Here is an 18,976-nt window from a genome sequence, read left to right as displayed (position 1 = left end):
ATAATAAACTAATAGTACTAGTATAAACAGGACCTTGGTTATGTATATAATACTGGCACTGTGAGAAAAGCTACAAGATGATAATAAATCAACAGGAGTAATTATCAGTCATTTTTCTGACCGAATGAACATAATCTCTCCTTAAGGTATTCATATAATTCCACTTAGCATTAAACAAGAAAGCTGTACCTTCCTGGAAAAAAACACCTAACCCAGCTCATCAAATAAATAAATAAAAGTAAATAAATAAATAAATAAATAAATAGTCAAGCACCAGTAACAGCAACCAGGTGCATCGTGTGGCAGATTATAAGAACCCTTCTCTCAAGGAAGGAACCATCAGTCCTGGAGAGTTTTAGTCGGAAAGAAAAAATTACAACCAATTTTAACTGCCACAATGCAAGTTTAAGGTGAGAAGTGATCTCACAGGTACAGATAATCAACAACTTGTATGCATCCAGAAGTGAATAGGAAGTTGCCACCCACTTTTACATCAGAATCTTATGTGCTCCAAACAGTTTGCCTGAATGGTGGTGGTGGGGGTGGGGGAGTATTCTTTACATCAGGGCTGTCCAATTGGCCTGTGAAGGTTCTTTGGGGCCCCCAAGCTCCCTACTCAGCTGCTGCTCCCTCTCCCGGCTTCCACTTCCTGCCCCCACACCAGCAATGCATTATAGTGAGGAAGCCCGCAGCCAGGAACCTATGGCTGAAGCCCACATGCACTGTGCAATAGGGAGGGTTGGGGAGAGGTGCTCATGCAACACTGCAGCCTGTGGCTCACACTGGTGCATCCTGTGCAGTGTACAGCCCTAAGCTGCTTAGAAGTTGGACAGCCCTGCTGTACATGGTGAGACTTCTACCAGATATTCAAGGGACATAGCCATTTGCTAACGGCCAATAGCTAGTCAAAGGCTGTATCATCTGTTATGTGGAAAACCTTAAAAAGGAAAACACCTACACAAGATAACTGGCAACACAACACAGGGTATAGAGTGATCCAGTAATTCAAACAAACTTCTTGACCCATACTGCACAGAGTTGGTGCACGTGTTCCTGCTTTTCTACTGTGTTTAAGGTCTGACAGGCTAAAATACTGTGGAAAACAAAAGAAAAAGATGCAACAACAAAAGTAAACCAAAGTCATTTAAAACTTTGTGGAGGAGAGGATGATACGTAATACTGAGAGGAAAAGGATAATTTTGAAGCAAAACTAAAGCACAAGAAATAACAAAATAAATATAAATATTCCCATGATATTTTAATAAAAGGGGATATTACCACAGGAGTGTCCAGAACTGGCCTAAAAGGTCATAGTATTCCCTTCAACTAAATAAAACAAAAGAGTTATAAATAGAAACAACCAAAGCTGCAGCAAGATAGTGTAAGCAGGTGCCTGGAGACTCATCAACACAGCTCAGCCTGATCAGGAGGAAACCTGGGTCTCTCCATTAAAAAAAAAAAAAAATCCCTAAATTTCAGTTTAAAAAAAGTAACCCAAAATCCACATTTTTCCATGATTAAAATGAAACATCATGACTATATATAGAGAAAGATACAGTGGTGTTTCATTTTAATCATGGAAAAATGTGGATTTTGGGTTACTTTTTTAAAACAGAAAATTGGGGGTGTTTTTAAAATCAGAGAAAACCAGGATCCCTGCTGATCAGTAACAACAGATATTATACACTCATGCTTCACTGAGGACCCCACCTCCCCTGCAAAGAGGTAAGTCCTGTAATAAATAAATTAGTCTCTTTAGTAGAGTGTCACTTAATTCACAAAAGTTAGAGGGCTGCCTCAAGTCTAACAAGAGGTGCCTTGAGCCTGCAAAGTTTGAGAACCACTGATGTAGAGACATATTAGAATTAGAAAAAATCTGAAAAAGTTTCCATCCCAGAAGTAAAATAAAACAGAAGTGGAACTTGGGTTTGGGTCCCCAAATTTTGGAATGAATCTGTTCCAACTTTATTTCATGTGGCTCACCTGCCATCACATTTTAAACGATGTCAAGTATGCAAAGCAAAACTCAACCAAAAATGCCATAATTTTGGGTTTGTAACAAAACCTGAAACTAGGCAAATATCACCTAATGCAAAAGTTTTAGTAACATCCCTCAAAGTAAAGGATCATGCATATGTTTCATTCTATGCCTTCTAGACAAGCAGTCAACCACTAAAATCCACCAGCCATGCTTTTCAGGTACATTATGTAGCATGCTGCATTCTTAATGAGCCTGTCTGCTATAGTATGTCCAAGAAATATATTTAAAACATGCTTTTTCAAGGAGTTAGTAGTCTTAAAGCATTAATGTTGCCAATACCAAGATAAACTATATGCATAGTAACTAGTTAGAATTCCTGTATTGCAACATTCTCAGGACTGTTTTGTAAAAATGTTTATTTTTATTGTCTCCTTTTGTTTGTATTATTTTTTTAAAAAGAAATCTCATCTATTTGGAATCAAGGTAGAAATACTTCATTATTATAAATCTCCGTTTTGGTTAAGAGCCAAATCTTTCATCAGTTTTAGACAAGTTCTACTCATAAATAAGAGCTACATTTCCAGTAAGATGCAACATACAGAAAATTTTTTTAGTGAATGAATTGCAAATATTAATGCTTTGTGTTACTACAAACATGGATTAAAACTTTGATTTTCCTGTTCTAAAACACTTGTTCAATCATAACAGTAAAATGAATCATAGGGATTTTGAATCTTAAGAAATGCACTATACTTTAAACAGTTCAAAGCTTTTCAATGAAAACGAACTTACCATCTTTTGAACAGTTTCCAAGGATGTTCCAATTATTTGGTAACTCTTCATGTGCTATAGCCAATGTCATATCATGATCCAGCGACTGAAAATCTTCCACTGTTAGTCCAAAAGTATTAAGTAGTGTCTGGTGACTAACAGAAGTGATACAGTCAACATGGCTAACCAGAAAACGTGACAACTTGCAAGGCAGATTCTCTCTGTAAGTAACAGAACAGCTGCCCAAGATCACAGGCGAATATCCTTCTGTGTACATAAACACAGAGACCAAAACTGCTTCTTGGTATCCATGGCCTGAAACATAATGTAGATTAATCACTAACATATAACTGTGTTCATTAAACATGGATTTTTTTCCTAAGAAATACTGTGAAAATGTATCTGAAATCACATAACTTTATTCTCCTCTACTTAAATTAAAGGGAGTTTGTCTGTCAAGTACTTTTGATAAGTAATTTCACATGTTTATACTGTATTGTTATCAAATGTTCTATACTGTTAACATCTGTCCTCCCAATTATATTAACTTACTTGGTTTGAAACCAGGCTTCCCCATTGTGGAAGTTTTAACAGAGGTTTGAAAAACTTTTTTTTTTTTTTTTTTTTAATAAAATAACCGTGTCAAGATTACATGTTTCAAGTCAAAATTGCGAGGACCCTGGGGCTTTTCATCATTTGCAGCAATCTAAATGCAGAAGAGGAATAAAAGAATATGTAACATTATCTGAATCTAAAAATTTCCCTGGAAGTTTTTTTTGTGTCCACCTCTGCAGGCAATTCAGCAGTCATTAGCAGGACTGAGTGGGGAAAGGCAAATACTCATTGGCAGCCCATGTCCAAGCCTGGAGAGCTGACCCCAGAGCACACTTCTCAATGGTCAGCCACAGCTAATACTTGTATCCTTGCACCACCCTGGACATCTGCTAGGTTGCAGCGTGCAAATGCATGAAGAGAATGAGGGCACTGAATAGACATGGCAACAGGTGCTGAGCCAGAGAAATGCAGCCTTCCTTGGTCTAGAGCTGGTACAGATTGCAGGCAGCCCAGCGGCATTTACTGCTATCCCTCCTTTGCCCCACCCCAAAGTAGGATCAGCTTTTTAACTGAGCTATCACCAGGACTCCGAGTTTCCATTCACCAAGGAAAAATGCAGATTTTCTCCTTTTAAGAAGAAAAGCACAGACTTTCTCCTTGAAAGGAGAAAAACATGGGAAATGGCAGGTTTCCCCTTGCAGGCTGACAGAGTTCCTGAGGGTGATCAAGCAGGTGGCACCATGTGCATGTGTAGTGGGGAGGGATTGAGGCCCCCATAGGGAGGAAGGGAGAGGGAGCTGGGCAGAACTGAGGGTACTGCCCAGCTGGGGCGGTGCATGGGGCCTACGGTCAGGGCGGGAATGCATGACCACACGGCCCAGGCAGGGAGTGGGATGGAGCCATGGGTGGCTCGCCCGGGAGGCAGGGGCTGGTTCCCTGCCACTGATCACAATTCCGGAGGGGACATGAGGAGCATAGCGGGGGGTAGCTGGTTCCCTGCCACTGAGCACAATTGCCATGGGGGCATGGGGGGCATGTGCCCCCCAGATTTGTGCATGGGAAGGGGTGGCTGTGGCCTGCCTGCCATGCTGCCCTCCTCCCAGAGGCCTCCACAGCCCAGTGGACAGGACCCAGGGCGGCATGGTAGAGCAGGGCAGGGCAGGGAAGGGCAGGGCAGGGAGGCTTGGTGCCAACACCAAGAGCCCCAGTCCGCCATCACAGGCCACCCCCTGCCCACCCAGCAGGAGCTGGGGGTGGTAGGGGCACAACTCCACACCTCTGTCCCTGCTGCTGCCAGGTGGGCAGGGGCACCTTGGCATGGTGGTGTGGGGCTCCTGCCAGCAACAGCACTAAGCCCCTCTACCCTGGTCTGCCCTGCTGCACTGGGTCTGGCCCATGGGGGAGGGGGAGCCAGGCTCCACGCTCCATTCTGGCTGCAGCAGCTGCCATCTCCCATGGGCAACAGCCAGGGCTCAGGTGCTACAGGTCCTGGTCCCGTAGCCTTGGCAGCTTGGGGGGCGGGGGTAGGGTGCTGCAGGTAGCAAGTAAGGGGCAGCAGCCAGGCTGCTCAGTGACACAAGGAAGCAGGGGGCGGGGAGGCCTGCATCCTGGTGAGCAAAGGGGCAGGGGGACCTCTGATTTTCTAAGGTAAAAAAACCCAAATTCAACTGCCAAAATATATAGGTATTTAGAATTTTTTTTAATTATAATGATTAAAGCACTGGTAGGCTTCCAAATTGCTTTAAAATTGTAAATATATTAATAAAACATTGTGTTCAACTGATACCCATCTTTTATATATATTATAATTGGTATACACATTAGGGCTGTTAAACTATTAAAAAATTTGATCGCAATTAGTTGTGCAATTAAAAAACCTAGTCACAACTAATTGTGATTTTAATTGCACAGCTAAAAACTCAAAATTACGGGCAGAAAATCTCAAAATTTTATGCAAAAATATGCAGGTACCTTGTATGGTTGGGGTGTGGGATGTGTGGGGGAGGAATTTGTGAAGGCGGAGGGGCTATCGGGGTGTGTGTGGGGTTTGAAGCATGGGGGGGGGGTCCCCGCATGCCCTGGCAGGATGCAGGGTACTGTGTATCGGGAGTGAGGGGCAGCAGCAGGGCTGTGGGGCTGTGGTTTGGGAGTGAGGAGCAGGAACAGGGCAAAGGCATATCATATTACCTCCGCACAGGTGTCTTCTTGTTTGAAACTGGAAATATGGTAAACCCTATAGGAATGCAGCCACTGACTTGTAGAGCAGCACCTGGAAGGTAAGTCTGTAGAGGAGAAGGGTCAGAGTGGGGGGTGGCCAATCGAGACCCCCTCGGTGAAGAAGTGAGTGGGGCAGGGGCTGGGGTGCATGTGGCAAGTTGTGGGGGAGGAGTCATGGGCGGCTCCCCACCACTGAGCATACCCTCAGGGGAAGCATGGGGGGCATGTGGCCCTCAGATTTCTGCATGGGGTGGAGGCGGGCTGCCCACTGTGGGCTGGGACGCTGTGCCCAGCTGCCTTTGTCCCAGAAGCCACATGATGCCATGATGTTCCTCCCACTGCAGCTAGCATAGCTCCTGGGACAAAGACAGAAGGGTGCAGAGCCCCAACCTGCAGTAGGGAGTCCACCAACACCCTGTGCACAAATCCAGGGGGCACATGCCTCCCACAGAGGTGTGCACAGCAGAGGAGAGCCATGCCCCATCCCGCACACCCCTGAATGAGCTGCCCACAGCTCCATCCCACAACCCACCCCAGCCCCTGCTCCACTCCCTCCCTCACCATGGGGCCTTGATCTGACCCCCTCTCCTTTCCCCTCCACAGACTTACCTGCTGGGCACTGCTGTACATGCAGTTATGCTGTGGGTGTCGGTGTCGCCTCCCCCCACCCTTCATGCTGCAGCAGCCTAGAGCCCACGTATGGGCTGCCTTGCAGCTCCTCTGCACTGCCAGTACTGCCCTGCTGGGTAGTCTGGAAGTGGAGATGATGGCGGCAGAGCAGAGCCCGGTGCACAATTTAGGCCTAAAACTATGTGCACAATTAACAAGTTAAAAAAAACTAATGCAAGAACCAATTAATGCATTAATAACACATATTAACAGCAATTAATTGACAGCCCTAATATACATCTATATTATACACACACACACACACACACACGTGTGTGTATGCGCGCGCATGTGTGCATGCGTATATGTATGCATGTACCCCATACATACACACACACACACATTTATATTTCATAGATTTTGTAGACATTAGGACTCGTAAGATCATTGGGTCCAACCCCCTGCTCAAGGGGCTCAAAGGATCCCAGCAAGATAAACATCCAAATGTTTCTTGAAAGTGCCCAGAGTAGGTGCTTGCACCACCTCCGGGGAGAGTCTGTTCTAGGCCTTGGGGGCTTGGACAGTAAAGAAGTTTTTCATTATGTCCAGTCTAAAATGGTCTTGCAGGAGTCTGTAACCGCTGAACCTTGTCATCCCCTGGGGTGCTCTGGTGAACAGGTGTTCACCCAGATCCTGATTTTAAACAGAGAAAACTAAGATGCCTTCTTATCACTGAACACTGAAGCAGTTTCTTGGGTAGGAAGCAAAAAAAAAAAAAGATGATGTTAGTGCAGAAACTGGTTCCTGAAAAATTTGGAATAGTAGCACTGGATTATTTATTTAATGTGAGTTTTGTATCCACTGACATTCCCAGAAGTTTTTGAGAACTGTAAGTTTCCATTACTGAAACCACACTTTTGGCTTTGACTTAAAAAAAATAGTTTCTAATTTAAAGCTAGATTGTCAAAGAAGCCCAAAGTAGGTAGCTGCCTAAACCTCCTAGACCAGCATTCTCCAACCTTTTTACGGTGAAGGTCACTTTTTGGAAGTAAATGGCACCCCAAGATCTACCACGCTGGGAACCAATCCCACTTCTGTGCTGTGGCTGCACTGAGCCGCGCCCACCTAGCAGCCAGACAAAAGTGGCATCGGGCCTTGGCCCAGCCCCCGGGACAGAGGAGGGGGCGCGGCGGGGGGGGGGGGGGGGGGGGGGGGGGGCCCCCCCCCCCATTGTCCATTCCCCTCCCCCACCTGTGCTCTGAGTGAAGCAGGCAGCCCAAAGTAGCAGCTGCCTCATCCCAAGCACTGGACTGAGGGGGGGGAGGAGGGGGAGGAGGGCACAGATCCCTGAGGCCTCTATCGGGCTGCACCCAGCAGCAGGAGCCCCTCACACACACACCCCCCTGAACTGCAGAGAGTCACAGACTCGGTCAGGCTGGGGCCCGACACTGCATGCGTCCAGCCGCTGGATGGGCACAGCTCAGCACAGCAGTGGCACAGAAGTGGGATAGGGTTCCAGCCCAGCTGGGTTTTGGAAGATCTGGTTGTCCAGGGGCACGTGGAGGGGCTCCTGCCACTGGGCGCAGCCCAGCAGAGACCCCAGGGGCCTGTGCTCCCCCCACCTGTGCTCGAGACAAGGCAGCTGCTGCTGCTGGAGCAAAGGTAGGGGAGGGGATGGACCCGCGGGTCCCTCCACCAGGCTGCGCCCAGCGGTGGAAGCCCCTCCCACATGCCCCTGCACAACCAGATTTTCCCAGACCGAGCTAGGCCAGGGCCACCCCCATGCAAGTCCCCACTTCCTAGGTGAGCTGCGCCTGCACATGGCCGGCTTGCAGTGGGGCTTGAGGTGCAGTGGCAGCTGCCTCTGCCACCTCTGCCCCACAAAGATGGGAGGAAGACCCCGTGCCCCTGGAGGAGCTCCCCAGGCTCCAATCCTACCACCACACAGACCCACTTACTTTTCCCTGTGCCTAGCTAGGCTGCATAGTTAGTCACTCCCTGCAGGAGCCTCGATTTGGTTCCTGCCCCTTCCCTCCCCCACAGATTGACCTGCTGGGGCTGGGGGGATAGGGGGCAGGTGTGCATATGTGCACATGTCCAGCTCTCCCCCAGCCCAGGATCGATGAAGCGAGGCTCTGGGATAGACCTGTCGATCAGGATCGATCAGGATCAATGAGTTGGTGACCACTGTCCTAGACACCTACCTCCTTTAGGCTTCTTTGACAATCCCAACCTTCCTTACAAAGATACAACAGTGGATCTGGGGTTGGGGACAGCGGCGTAGATACACCCCCCTTTCAGCAGATGACACTGAGAGCAGCAGCAACAAGGGACTCTTTTTTAGTCCCCCAACAATTTCCTCCCTTCCCCTCCATGTGCAGCAGAACCATCCCTCCCATTACCTCCTCCCCAGTCTCCCCTGGCTACTGATGCTGCTATCCCCAGCTGCCCCAGGGAGAGGCAAGGGTGGGGGAAGAGAGGCATCTGCTGGTGGGGAACAGAGGCAAGAGTGGCTCCAGACCACTCTAGCTGGGCTCCATAGAGACCCACGTTCAGACAGGGACTGCAGGAGCAGTGGGTGGGTTCCCCTTCCCTGCCAAGTCCCTTCCCAGTGTTTCCTACCAGTCAAGGAGCAGGCACAAGGGAAGGGAACCCACCCCCTGCCACTACTGTCTCTGGCATAGCCCGGCTCCTTGTGCAGCCTGGCTGGAGCAGAGCAGGAGCAATTCTGGACCCTTTCCTTTCAATCCCACCCCCAAGTCAACTGTGGATAGCAGGAACAGCAGCAGTGGCAGGCAGGGGAAGGGGGAAATGGGAGGGAAAGGGACATGCTGCAGAGGATGGAAAGGAAGGGAGAAGCAAAGATTCTTACCCAATTGAGGGACTTTAAAAAAAAAAAAAAATCCCTGGCTGCTGCTCTGGCAGCATGATCTGCCTGCCCTGGTGGAGTGCGGAGAGGTTGAGAGCAGGGCTGTAGCCACCCATGCACTGTCCCTCTCCCTCATCCTCCTTTACAAAATCCTGGACCCACTCATGCAAAGATAGGCATGTATATGTGATCGGACATAATGCTATCTCAGAAATGCAAGCTCTTCTTGGGCATCTCAGTAGAGTGCTAACTACTAAACCTACCAATGATACTAAAAAAAAAAAAAGCAATGCAAATCCAAAATTCTACATAAAATTGTTACAGCTGTAAACACAAATCAGGTAAGTGTACCCATAAAAGGTTAACCAAAGAACAAGAATAGCAGTAATGTTTAAAATGATCTGTATCGTTACATTTTGCATTTAGTTACTCCCTGAAAGTTGTATTCTAAACTCAGTCTTCATTTTACTCTCTCATTGCCTTCAGAGTGGCTTCAGGTAGCTACTTCACTGTTGCCTTATGTTTTTACCCCTAGCCCACAAAAAAAATAATTTAGCATGTGATTTCATTCCTCTACAACCGCAGCACCCTCGAGTACCTTGAGATCTTTTCAAGGGTGCCACAGGATGCCATTCAATTTTAGCACTTAAGTGTGCAAGTATGATTACAAGATAGCCCCAGAGATTTCAAATACGAATTCACAGCATCAGAAACATTCTGACCTGTTGTGGTCTTTTTGAGTACTTTGTGACAAAAGAATTGTTCTATTATTTTTCTGTGATCAAAAAATTGTCACAACCCAGTGATTTTGGTGCCTCGGCACGATGGAATTTTCCCGCCACATGAGAGCCTCTTGCACAGCAAAGGTTTTTGTTGCAACAGAAAAACCCCGGTGCAAGAGAGTTCCCGCCATTTGAATGCAAATTTGTGTCCCGCTATTGGCCAGTTCTAAATTATTCCTACGTGGCAGCTAGTAATTGGCTTGCTAGCCGTTTAAAATTTCGTGCGACTTCCGCCCAAGTCGGAGAACTTTGAGCACGCTGCAGAGTGCCTCTAAAGAGATCTGACTTATGGCTGAGCTGATTGATAGACTGATCACCTATCGATTCCTCTCCCCGTCGCCGAGCACAATCCTCGACGTACCCTTTCCCCGCCGGCTTAATTTGTGGACGGATTAGCTGGCCTGAGCCTTGCCAGCTGGAACAACTCACATAGTTGTTCAAACGACTGGACCGTCTGCGTCGCAGCTACAAGCGGCGTAAGTAAAGTTTTTGCAACCATTAAGCTTTGTCTGCCTCTCCATTCACCAGCCCGCCCAGCGAACGAGTAATTTCAAAAATCACCTCGAGTCGGCTCCGGCCGTCCGAGACAAAAATGTGTGAAAACTAAGAGCTGGCATTTTCCCAGGGGTGTCTCAACTAGCACTAAATTTTCTACAGTTCTAGCGTCTTACCATTTAAGGAATTAAAGAAATCACAAAACAGCACAGAATGTCTCTATCAATTGACTCTTTTCAAAATCTGTATCTCTTCTACTAATTCCACAAGAAAACAGAAACAAATAACAAACAGATCCCACTTCATAGGTACATCCCATTTATATATCTCCCATTTACCCACACAAATGAAAGTCACAAATCGCATAATAAACAAAACAATCCATTTCAGCTCAAGGAACAATGCCTTGCTAAACCAGTAAGCTGGATATTAAGCAAGTTCAAGTTCACTCCATTCATTGTGAAGTACCAGTATCAGATGTTTTCATCCCACCCTCCTTCCACATAGGGCACTTAAACAAGTTACATTGTTGGTGTGACTGGGTCTCTGAAAGCACTCTACAGCGAAATAACACATGTGCACAGTTGCACAGCACTTTTAAAATGGCCAATTGTGCAAAAAATTAACCTTTGATAAATCCGACAGTAGCTGAAGGCGCTATAGAGCAAAGCAGCTTAGGGAACTTGTGTTCCCTCAAGGGTTAATTTTTCTTATCTTTGCATGGCTGTCAGCAGAGGATGGAGGGGGAGGAAGCAGCACAGCTGCCAGCTGGGCCTTGCCTGGCAAGGGGGTCGGGGTGGAATGGAGCCCCCTTGACATGAGACACCCCCTTTGCCTGTCACCCCAACTACCCTGGCTGGGATATTGGGGAGAGCTGGGCCAGACCTGCCACACCCCATCCCCCAGGGGTACTGGGGAGAGCTGGTACCACCCTGCCACACATCCTCCCCCAGCTCCAGCCAGGGAAAGCCCAGCAGACAGCTGTGTGCTGCTCCCTACCCCTCCCTGTACCCTAGCTAGCCTGCTTCTCTCTATACCACACTTTAGGTCTCCAATACAGACACAGTCTCCAAGATGTCAATATTACACTCTACTGGAAGCATGGGAGATAGGATAGGGTAAGCAGTTCGGCAATACAGATATTATCACTGATATTAATTGTGTATGGATTATAATGATGATAAATGTTAAGGGGTGTCTAAGAGCTATTTGATCTTACAGGCATCTCCTAAGTGTTTGAATCTATTGCTCTGATAGGCAGACATCAAGAGCTCCACATATCTTTCATTTTCTTGCTTGTATTTTTCTGATTTTTTCCCAGATCAACAGGACTCTGCACATTCATGCATGCCTATTGCCTAAAACTTCAAAAATAGATAAAGTGGTACCCAAAATGTCTGTGTTACAAACAGACAAAAATGGAAATATTCCACCAACTTGAGTGCAGGGCCTTGCAAGTTAGTCTGACTACTGCCTCCAACCTCAGAATGTGAGGGCATGCCTAGGTAAAAATATCTTGGCTTGCTTTATAGAAATCATTGGGACTTAACCATTTTGCAGACCGGTGCATCTCACTGTTTGCAAACACAAGAAAGTCCAGTCTGTAACCCATCATAGCAATGCACCATCTGACTGTCTTGTGCTACAAAAAGTACAAGACAGTAGAACCAAAACTAATTAGTCTATTCACCCTGCATCCAACAAATCCATCTCTCAATCCCAATATTATTTCCCATAATAAAAACCTAATAAGAAACAGAACCATGTCAAAATATCAGACAAGAATCAAAGGTTGTTTGCTGATGTATTTTATTGTACTGACTCTGGTATATAGTTAGGAGAGAAGTAAAAAAAGCTTTAAGGCACAAAGCACCCTAATTGCATGTAGAATCCTCAAAGGCAGTGGTGCATAGAAAAGAGAAAAAAAATGCAACAGCAGCAAGACTCACCTGGAATCATGGACTGAAGCACGTTATTACTAAGTCGTTCTGCAAACATTATGTGTCTCTGAGTGGATCCATTGTAAACTAAGTAAAATTCAGCATCTTCTGGGAGGTAAATATCTTTATCAAAATTTGCATACACAGTCATCTGTCCCTGAAAAATGAATATAGGTTTGCATGCATCTAAAACATTATCTTTAAACAAGCCTATTAAATATATTTTCAGATTAAAAAAAGGTTCACTAGTTATCTTAATGTTGCACCATACAGTAATTCAAACATAAATCTGCTATTAGCCACAAAAAGCAAATATATTTTAAAACTGCAGTAGGTATATCAAAATAATACAATCAAATATACCAATATTTTAACTAATCCTGGTCATCCCCATCCATAGCCATAAAAGAATCTCAGACTTTGGACCAAGAACAAACAATTGTGTCAAAATAAGCAAACCAACCAACTAGAGTACTTTAATATTCAATAGACCTATCTATCAATTTAAAATGTTAAATGATCCCATCTGTAAAATATAATTTATTTCTTAAAAATTTTAAGACTTTTTTTGATGAACACATGAGCAAAATCCTACTGACTGTGCAAGTTTGATGAAATAGTAGTTCCCAGAGATATCTGTCCTATGTTTTATAATCAATAGAAAGTAGCAAGCCAAGAAAAATCCACTATACAATAGCTTCAAAAAGCACAGGAAAGGGATCTGAAAAGCAGCAAACAATAACAAATATCTGACATGTCTAAGGGAGGAAATTTAGATGAAGTCGCATTTCCTAAAAGGGAAGAACAACTTGCTCCACTAGAGTTCCTGGTTCCTATAGTTACTCTAAATAAGCCAACAGAATTGTCCCCACATCTGTTTGAATTGATATCTTACAAAAAATAAATTGCATAAAAACTTAACCTACCCCACTTAAAGGCTATCTAATCTGTGTCCACTCAAAACAGTTACTGTGGTACAGCTTTCCTTGGATCTATGAACAAATGGGATTGTGACCATTTACACCAAAAAAAACAACAAAATATCACATACAATTTTTGTAGCTGAAAAATGTGTTTTAAATACTTGCGCATCCCTATAAGCATAACTGCCCCCTTCAGGGTTCTTTCTTCTTTGATCTTTGGTCTACTCCAGTGCCTCAGATGGCTGCAGCCATAATCTAGCACTCTCATGATCCCAGGCCTTTGACTACAGGAAACCGCTCTCCTCTTAACTTGTCTGAATCCAGAGCTTAATTTTTCTTTTCTCTGGAAATGGCTCCTACCAGTTGAAACTATTCAAATGGTTCAAACAAAACCAGGCATATCAGGGTGTTTGTATACATGCACACAGCCTGCCAAGTCCAAGCTTCCCCGAGGCCACCCGGGCTCCCAGCGCCCCATGCACCATTCCCACTGCCTTCTCCAGCCACCAGCACACCCAGCTGCCCACTTGCCACCTCCCCGCACTACCTTAAGGGCAAGCCAGCCTGTTCCCAGGCAGTCCCAGGTGGTGGGGACAGTGCACAGGGTGCTGGAAGCCATAGTGGGCTCAGGGAAGAGTTAGATCTGGTCAGGTGCTGCCTGGGGCCGGACCTGGGGCAGCACCCTGCCCACTAGCAGCATAAATGGGCACCCCAGAAGGCGCTGCCACTGCAGAAGGAAGGACCAGCCTCCCCCCCAGCTCAGGGGCTGCTCAGCCTGCCAGCAGCTCGCCCCCGAGCAGCAGGACATGTGGGCAGGCTCCACCCAAAAAAAGGATTGGGCCCCTTGCCATTTCTGCCTTCAACAGACACCTGGCTGAAGGCAGAAGTGGCGAGTGACCCAATCCATTTTTTATTTTTATTTTTTTGGCAGAGCCTGACCTTGGCTGGGGGGGGAGCTGTCTCCTGAGTTGCCCAGGGCCCCAGTCCTTCCCTCTGGGGCAGTGGTGCCCCCCCAGCCCACCTGTGAGCTGGGTGCTGCCCCAGCTTGGAGGCAACACCCAGCCAGATCCAACTCTCCCCTGAGCCCGCTCACTGGAATCCCACCAGGTGCTCCCCAAGCAAGCTTAGGGAACAGTTGGATCAGGCTGCGTGCTGCCTCTGAGCTGGGGCAGCCTGTGGCCCGCTAGCAGCCTGTCCAGCCAGCCCTGAGGGGCTCCACTGCTGCAGAGGGAAGGACCAGGGTCCCGTGCAACTCAGGGGCCACTCAGACCACCAGCAGCTCACCCCCCAGCCACAGGCAGGCTCTGGCTCCAAAAAAAATCAGGCCCCTTACCATAACGTGATGGAAAATTGAAAAACCCACCATCTCAGGATATAAAGTAAAACCTTGGGTATTAAACCTCCATCATGTGTACAAGTGCCTATAGATACTAAATAAACCTAAAGGTTTTATTGTTTGGGGTTTTTTTAATCTGAATCAAGTAATCTCACACTATACAAAACCCTGTTCAGACAGGATGGCACTCAAAATTCTCACATCTGGTTAAACATCTGGTTGTTTGTTTAAAATAAAACCACCCATGTTACCATTTTAGCCCCAGCATCGTGATTAGTCTTGAAGAAAGGAGCTAGACTAGTCCATGCCGTAACCTAGAGCATACTTTATACTAGCAGCCTGGAATAAAAGGGCTATTGTATAACTGTATTTCCAACCTGATACATCTACTCTCTTTTATAAATTAAGCTCCTATTGTGGCCACTGACTAATATTGCTCTTTTCTTTATAAAAGAAATTTAGGCTAAAGAAAGGCTGTCACAAGCAACACTAATCATATTGTTTGACACTAAGAACAGAAAGGAGTTCCACAACTACTCACCAAAATAAAAAGGGAAAAAGGAAAAAAGAAAGAGAAGACAGAAGAATGGATAAAGGCCAAGATTGATTTTTCACAACCTGTGCCTTACAGAGCTACAAAGGAAGAAACCACTAAGAGTGTAAGGAAAGATTTTATAAGAGGAAGGTATCTTGGCAGCTATATTATATCTAGCAAAACATTCAGATGATTCATTCGGAAAATACAGCATGTTCCAATAAGAGGACTCCATTATATGTTACCAGAGAAATTTCAAAATAACAGAGACTGTGATCCTTGAGAGGGATTTGAAGCTGGAAGATTTTTGGTGATTGCTGACTGGCAAATGCCCTGAGTTCAGATATTTATATACAAGGGCCAAATTCCTACCATCATCACTAGATACTCTCGTGTTCTTTCACGGCCAGAGTCTTGCTTCATGTCTTCCTTCTCAGATCACAAAAATCCACTGCATCTTCTCTGTTCGCGCTACTAGAACCCATGTCTACCTTGGTAATTTGTTCCTAGATCACAATAAATACCTTTTTCTAGTCCCAGTGCACCTTCTCTTCCCAACTCATTTCTACCCAAAATACTGCTGCTCCAACCATCTTATTGCCCAGTCTAAACACCTTTTAAATCCATGTCACTTACTACAAGGTCTCTGAACCCACCTTCAAGCTCTACAAAATCATGTCTTCTCTCTCTTTCTGTTTCTCTCTCATTCCTTGCTGCTCCTTTGGACACATCTACTCTTGCCTTTGCATATTTTATCATGCAACCTGTTCTCTGGCCAAGGTAGCTTTCCACTTCTTGGGTGCATCTACACAAGACACTTACTGCAGAGTTGCATAATGGAACAGAAGATTCCATTTACTGCTCCGCAGTAAAGCATCACCAGTCTACACATGCGGAGCTGTTAGGCTATAGTAAACTCATTTACTCTGCCATAGGTTAGTACTGCCAGATAGAAGTATTCTCCTATGGTGGAATTATTTACTCCACCGCAACACAAGTGTAAACACTGACATGGCTGGCTGGAGCATGAGGGTGTTTCATTGTGGTGACTGCCTACCAGCTAGCCCCGCACAGAAGCACCCTCGTGCCCTAGTCAGGCCCTCCACAGCACATTGAGCTGGGTCAGAGCACCCTCAGGTTGGCAGGCTGACCCCCAGGAACCCCCTGCCAGCCAGGGCACTGCAGCCCTGGCTCACTGTGCTGCAGTCCTGGATACACATGTAAACGCTGCATCCAAGATCGATAAACTCCAGTGCACACGGCTCCAGAGTTTGTGTTGCATTAATATTCACATGTACATGCACCCCTTGTCTACCAAATGCCAACTTTCCTACTGATTCCATAGAAGATTGACTACTTCTGCTTTCATCTGAGCTATATTATTCTGTTAAACTGAAGACTTGCCAGGTTAGAAGTCTTAGACTGAGTTTTATCTATTTTATTTACATAACTAACAGTTTCTTTATTTAGTACAAGCTATTTGTGTAGACCAGGGGTGGATCTGGGGCAGTGGTACAGTTGCAGCCCCTTTCACTCTGGTTCCACTCCAACTTTAAAACCAACAGTCTGGGAGGGGCAGTGGCATTTCTATTCAAGCAATGCTGCTTCATCAACTGTTAACTGAAGACCTGAACAGATGGAGGTTTAAGCAGCTTAAAAGTCTTAAACTGTTTTTTATGTGAAGTCCACAAGCTCCTGGAAGAGACTGGGGATACTGATCCAAAACTCTGGGCAGCAACAGAGTGGGCCAACTGCTGGGAAGGTCAGACTTATTCCTACAGTGTTTTATTTCAACACCGAACAAGTCCCTCACTGGGCATGACCTTGATAGAGAAGCATGGGTCAAGCTGAACAGATTGAGATCTGGATACAGACGCTTCAAAACAACACTTTACAATATGAACATCTTGGACAGCTGCCTGCGTGAATGTGGTGTCCAAAAAACAGCACGGCACCTAATCAAAAGTTGCAATCATTATCAATGCCCAGGCAGGGTAGCTGGATCCTGCATATTGAGTAATAATGCTAGACAGTGTGTCTCATAGATTTGGAAAGTGATATCTGACACCATATGAGACGGAGAGAAAGAAAGAGCACACGCAAGAGTGTGAGAGCGAGCATGCCGAGAGTCAATTGGCTTCATGGCTCATCATGTCCCTGATTCCTGCTCCATTCTACAGATGTTCTCTCCAGTCCACAGATATTAGTGACCTTCTATCCTTTTTAATGGTCTTGTTATTCAACTAGTCAAACTATCCTTTCTTCTGCAAGTTTGATAGGTATTCCTGGTAATGTCTCTCTTCTATTTCACAGCCTTGAAAACTGTTTTTAGCTCTAGCTAAAACCTTAACTCAGGTATGGTAATATTAACTCGGCTGTAGAAATGACTGAGGGTGAAGTATTGGAGGTACTATCAACACTTCCAGGAAGAAAAGATTTTGTTTTACAAATAAGATGCATACATTTAACTATAATGCCTAGAGGACTAATGACACAATAACTTTTGATGGTTTTGACTATTTTTTGCTTAGCTTTTTGTTATTTTAAACTTTGTATATAATCCAGCAAATTAGTGCACATTCCAATGGATTGTTTTGTTTTGACCTTAAACTGAATACCACAATGTTAGTCCCCTAGCATATTAATTAAACAACTAGTTTCTCTTTCACTGGAGAAAAATGTGTGTTTTGTTATTTGCGACACTGTGCCACAAAATCTATACCCCTCTTTTCAAAATCCTAGATCCGCCCATGTATAAGGCCGATTCTACTTGATGTGAAGTAATAGTTAGATATCTGTTACAAAGCTGGTAGCCTTATAATCAAACCGTGTAAACTAAAAAGAGAAAAAGTAAGTGCAAAAATCCAGAAGGGAGATTTTCACAAAATGTTATGCCAATTAATCATGTTTTCAAAACCTGGTTTTCATTTTTTAACAAAATTATTGTTTATACTACAATGCACCACATAATTACTAAATGTTATGGTATCCGATCTTTTTTTTTTTTGTATATTGTAATTGAAATAACTAATGATGCTGTAAGCCAGGGGTTTCAACCTTTTTGGGTCAGTGTACCTCCAGTTGCCGGACGCAGAGCAGTGTACCCCCAGTGGCCAGACACTGAGCGGGAGAAGTGACGCGCGGCCAAACGCGGAGCAGGAGGGGTGGCACAGGGTCGAAAGCTAAGCAGCAGCCGCCATGTGCGACCTTCCCTTGCCCCCATGTCTGGCCAGGCAGGCAGTGCCTGCATGGGATAGTGCATGGCAGCATTCTGTTCCCGCCCGCCCACGCATACCCCCTAGGGCCTTCTCAAGTACCCCTGGGGGTGCACGTACCTCTGGTTGACAACCCCTGCTCTAGGCAATAAAACGATATGGCAAAATATTACAGTTAATGGGAGTTTTACCACCAGCTTCAATGGAAATAGGATTTCAGCCCCAATCTATTTGCACTTCTGGCACAAATTTTCATACTTGCAAGGTTCAACTTGTCTGCTTTTATGACCAATTGGTGTCTTTCCCAGACATTGCTTAAAGAATCCTCTCTCTCATACATACAAGTATAAACAGCCTGGAACGCTGAAGACTGATTTTACCACTGCTACGAAAGGTGATTCGTTGTACATGCAGTCCTCAACTTATGACTTTTCAATTTACAACAAACGGCATTTACGACCTTTATAAATTGACACCATGTTTCGAGGTTCCAACGCAGGTTTCAACTTTACAACACTCAATACAGCTGCATCCAGCTGGTAATTCTGGAAGGAGAGGGAGGAGCAGATCACCACCCCCACAGTGAAGAAGGTATTGGGGCTGGGACAAGGGCTGGGGCGGGGGAGTGCAGGACAAAGGTGCAGCTTTTCCAGGGGCATAGAGAAGGGGGTGGGGGTGGCTCCCACCACTGTGCAACACTGGTCCGGGAGCTGCTTGTATGGTAGCTCCCGGTGGTGGCCCCCGCACC

General features: G+C 45.6%; 1 protein-coding gene across 4 annotated transcripts in view; it reads right to left on the bottom strand.

Moving 5' to 3' along the window:
- The window catches only part of ARHGEF28 (Rho guanine nucleotide exchange factor 28), a 220,597-nt gene that overhangs the window by 162,984 nt on the left and 38,637 nt on the right, over positions 1-18,976 (bottom strand). For 2 of the 4 annotated variants that reach the window (XM_025205646.1, XM_025205647.1), the window contains exons 2-3: positions 12,229-12,376; positions 2,774-3,067 (exon numbers count right to left, since the gene is read on the bottom strand). In XM_025205646.1, coding sequence (XP_025061431.1) covers positions 2,774-3,067; positions 12,229-12,376 — 442 coding nt within the window. The remainder of the gene's footprint in view (positions 1-2,773; positions 3,068-12,228; positions 12,377-18,976) is intronic. The other 2 variants (XM_025205648.1, XM_025205649.1) reach the window with 2 other exon arrangements.

Source organism: Alligator sinensis, unplaced genomic scaffold (genome assembly GCF_000455745.1).
Source record: "Alligator sinensis unplaced genomic scaffold, ASM45574v1 scaffold274_1, whole genome shotgun sequence".
In the NCBI taxonomy this organism is placed as follows: domain Eukaryota; kingdom Metazoa; phylum Chordata; order Crocodylia; family Alligatoridae; genus Alligator; species Alligator sinensis.
This window is presented reverse-complemented; position numbering and strand designations above follow the sequence as displayed.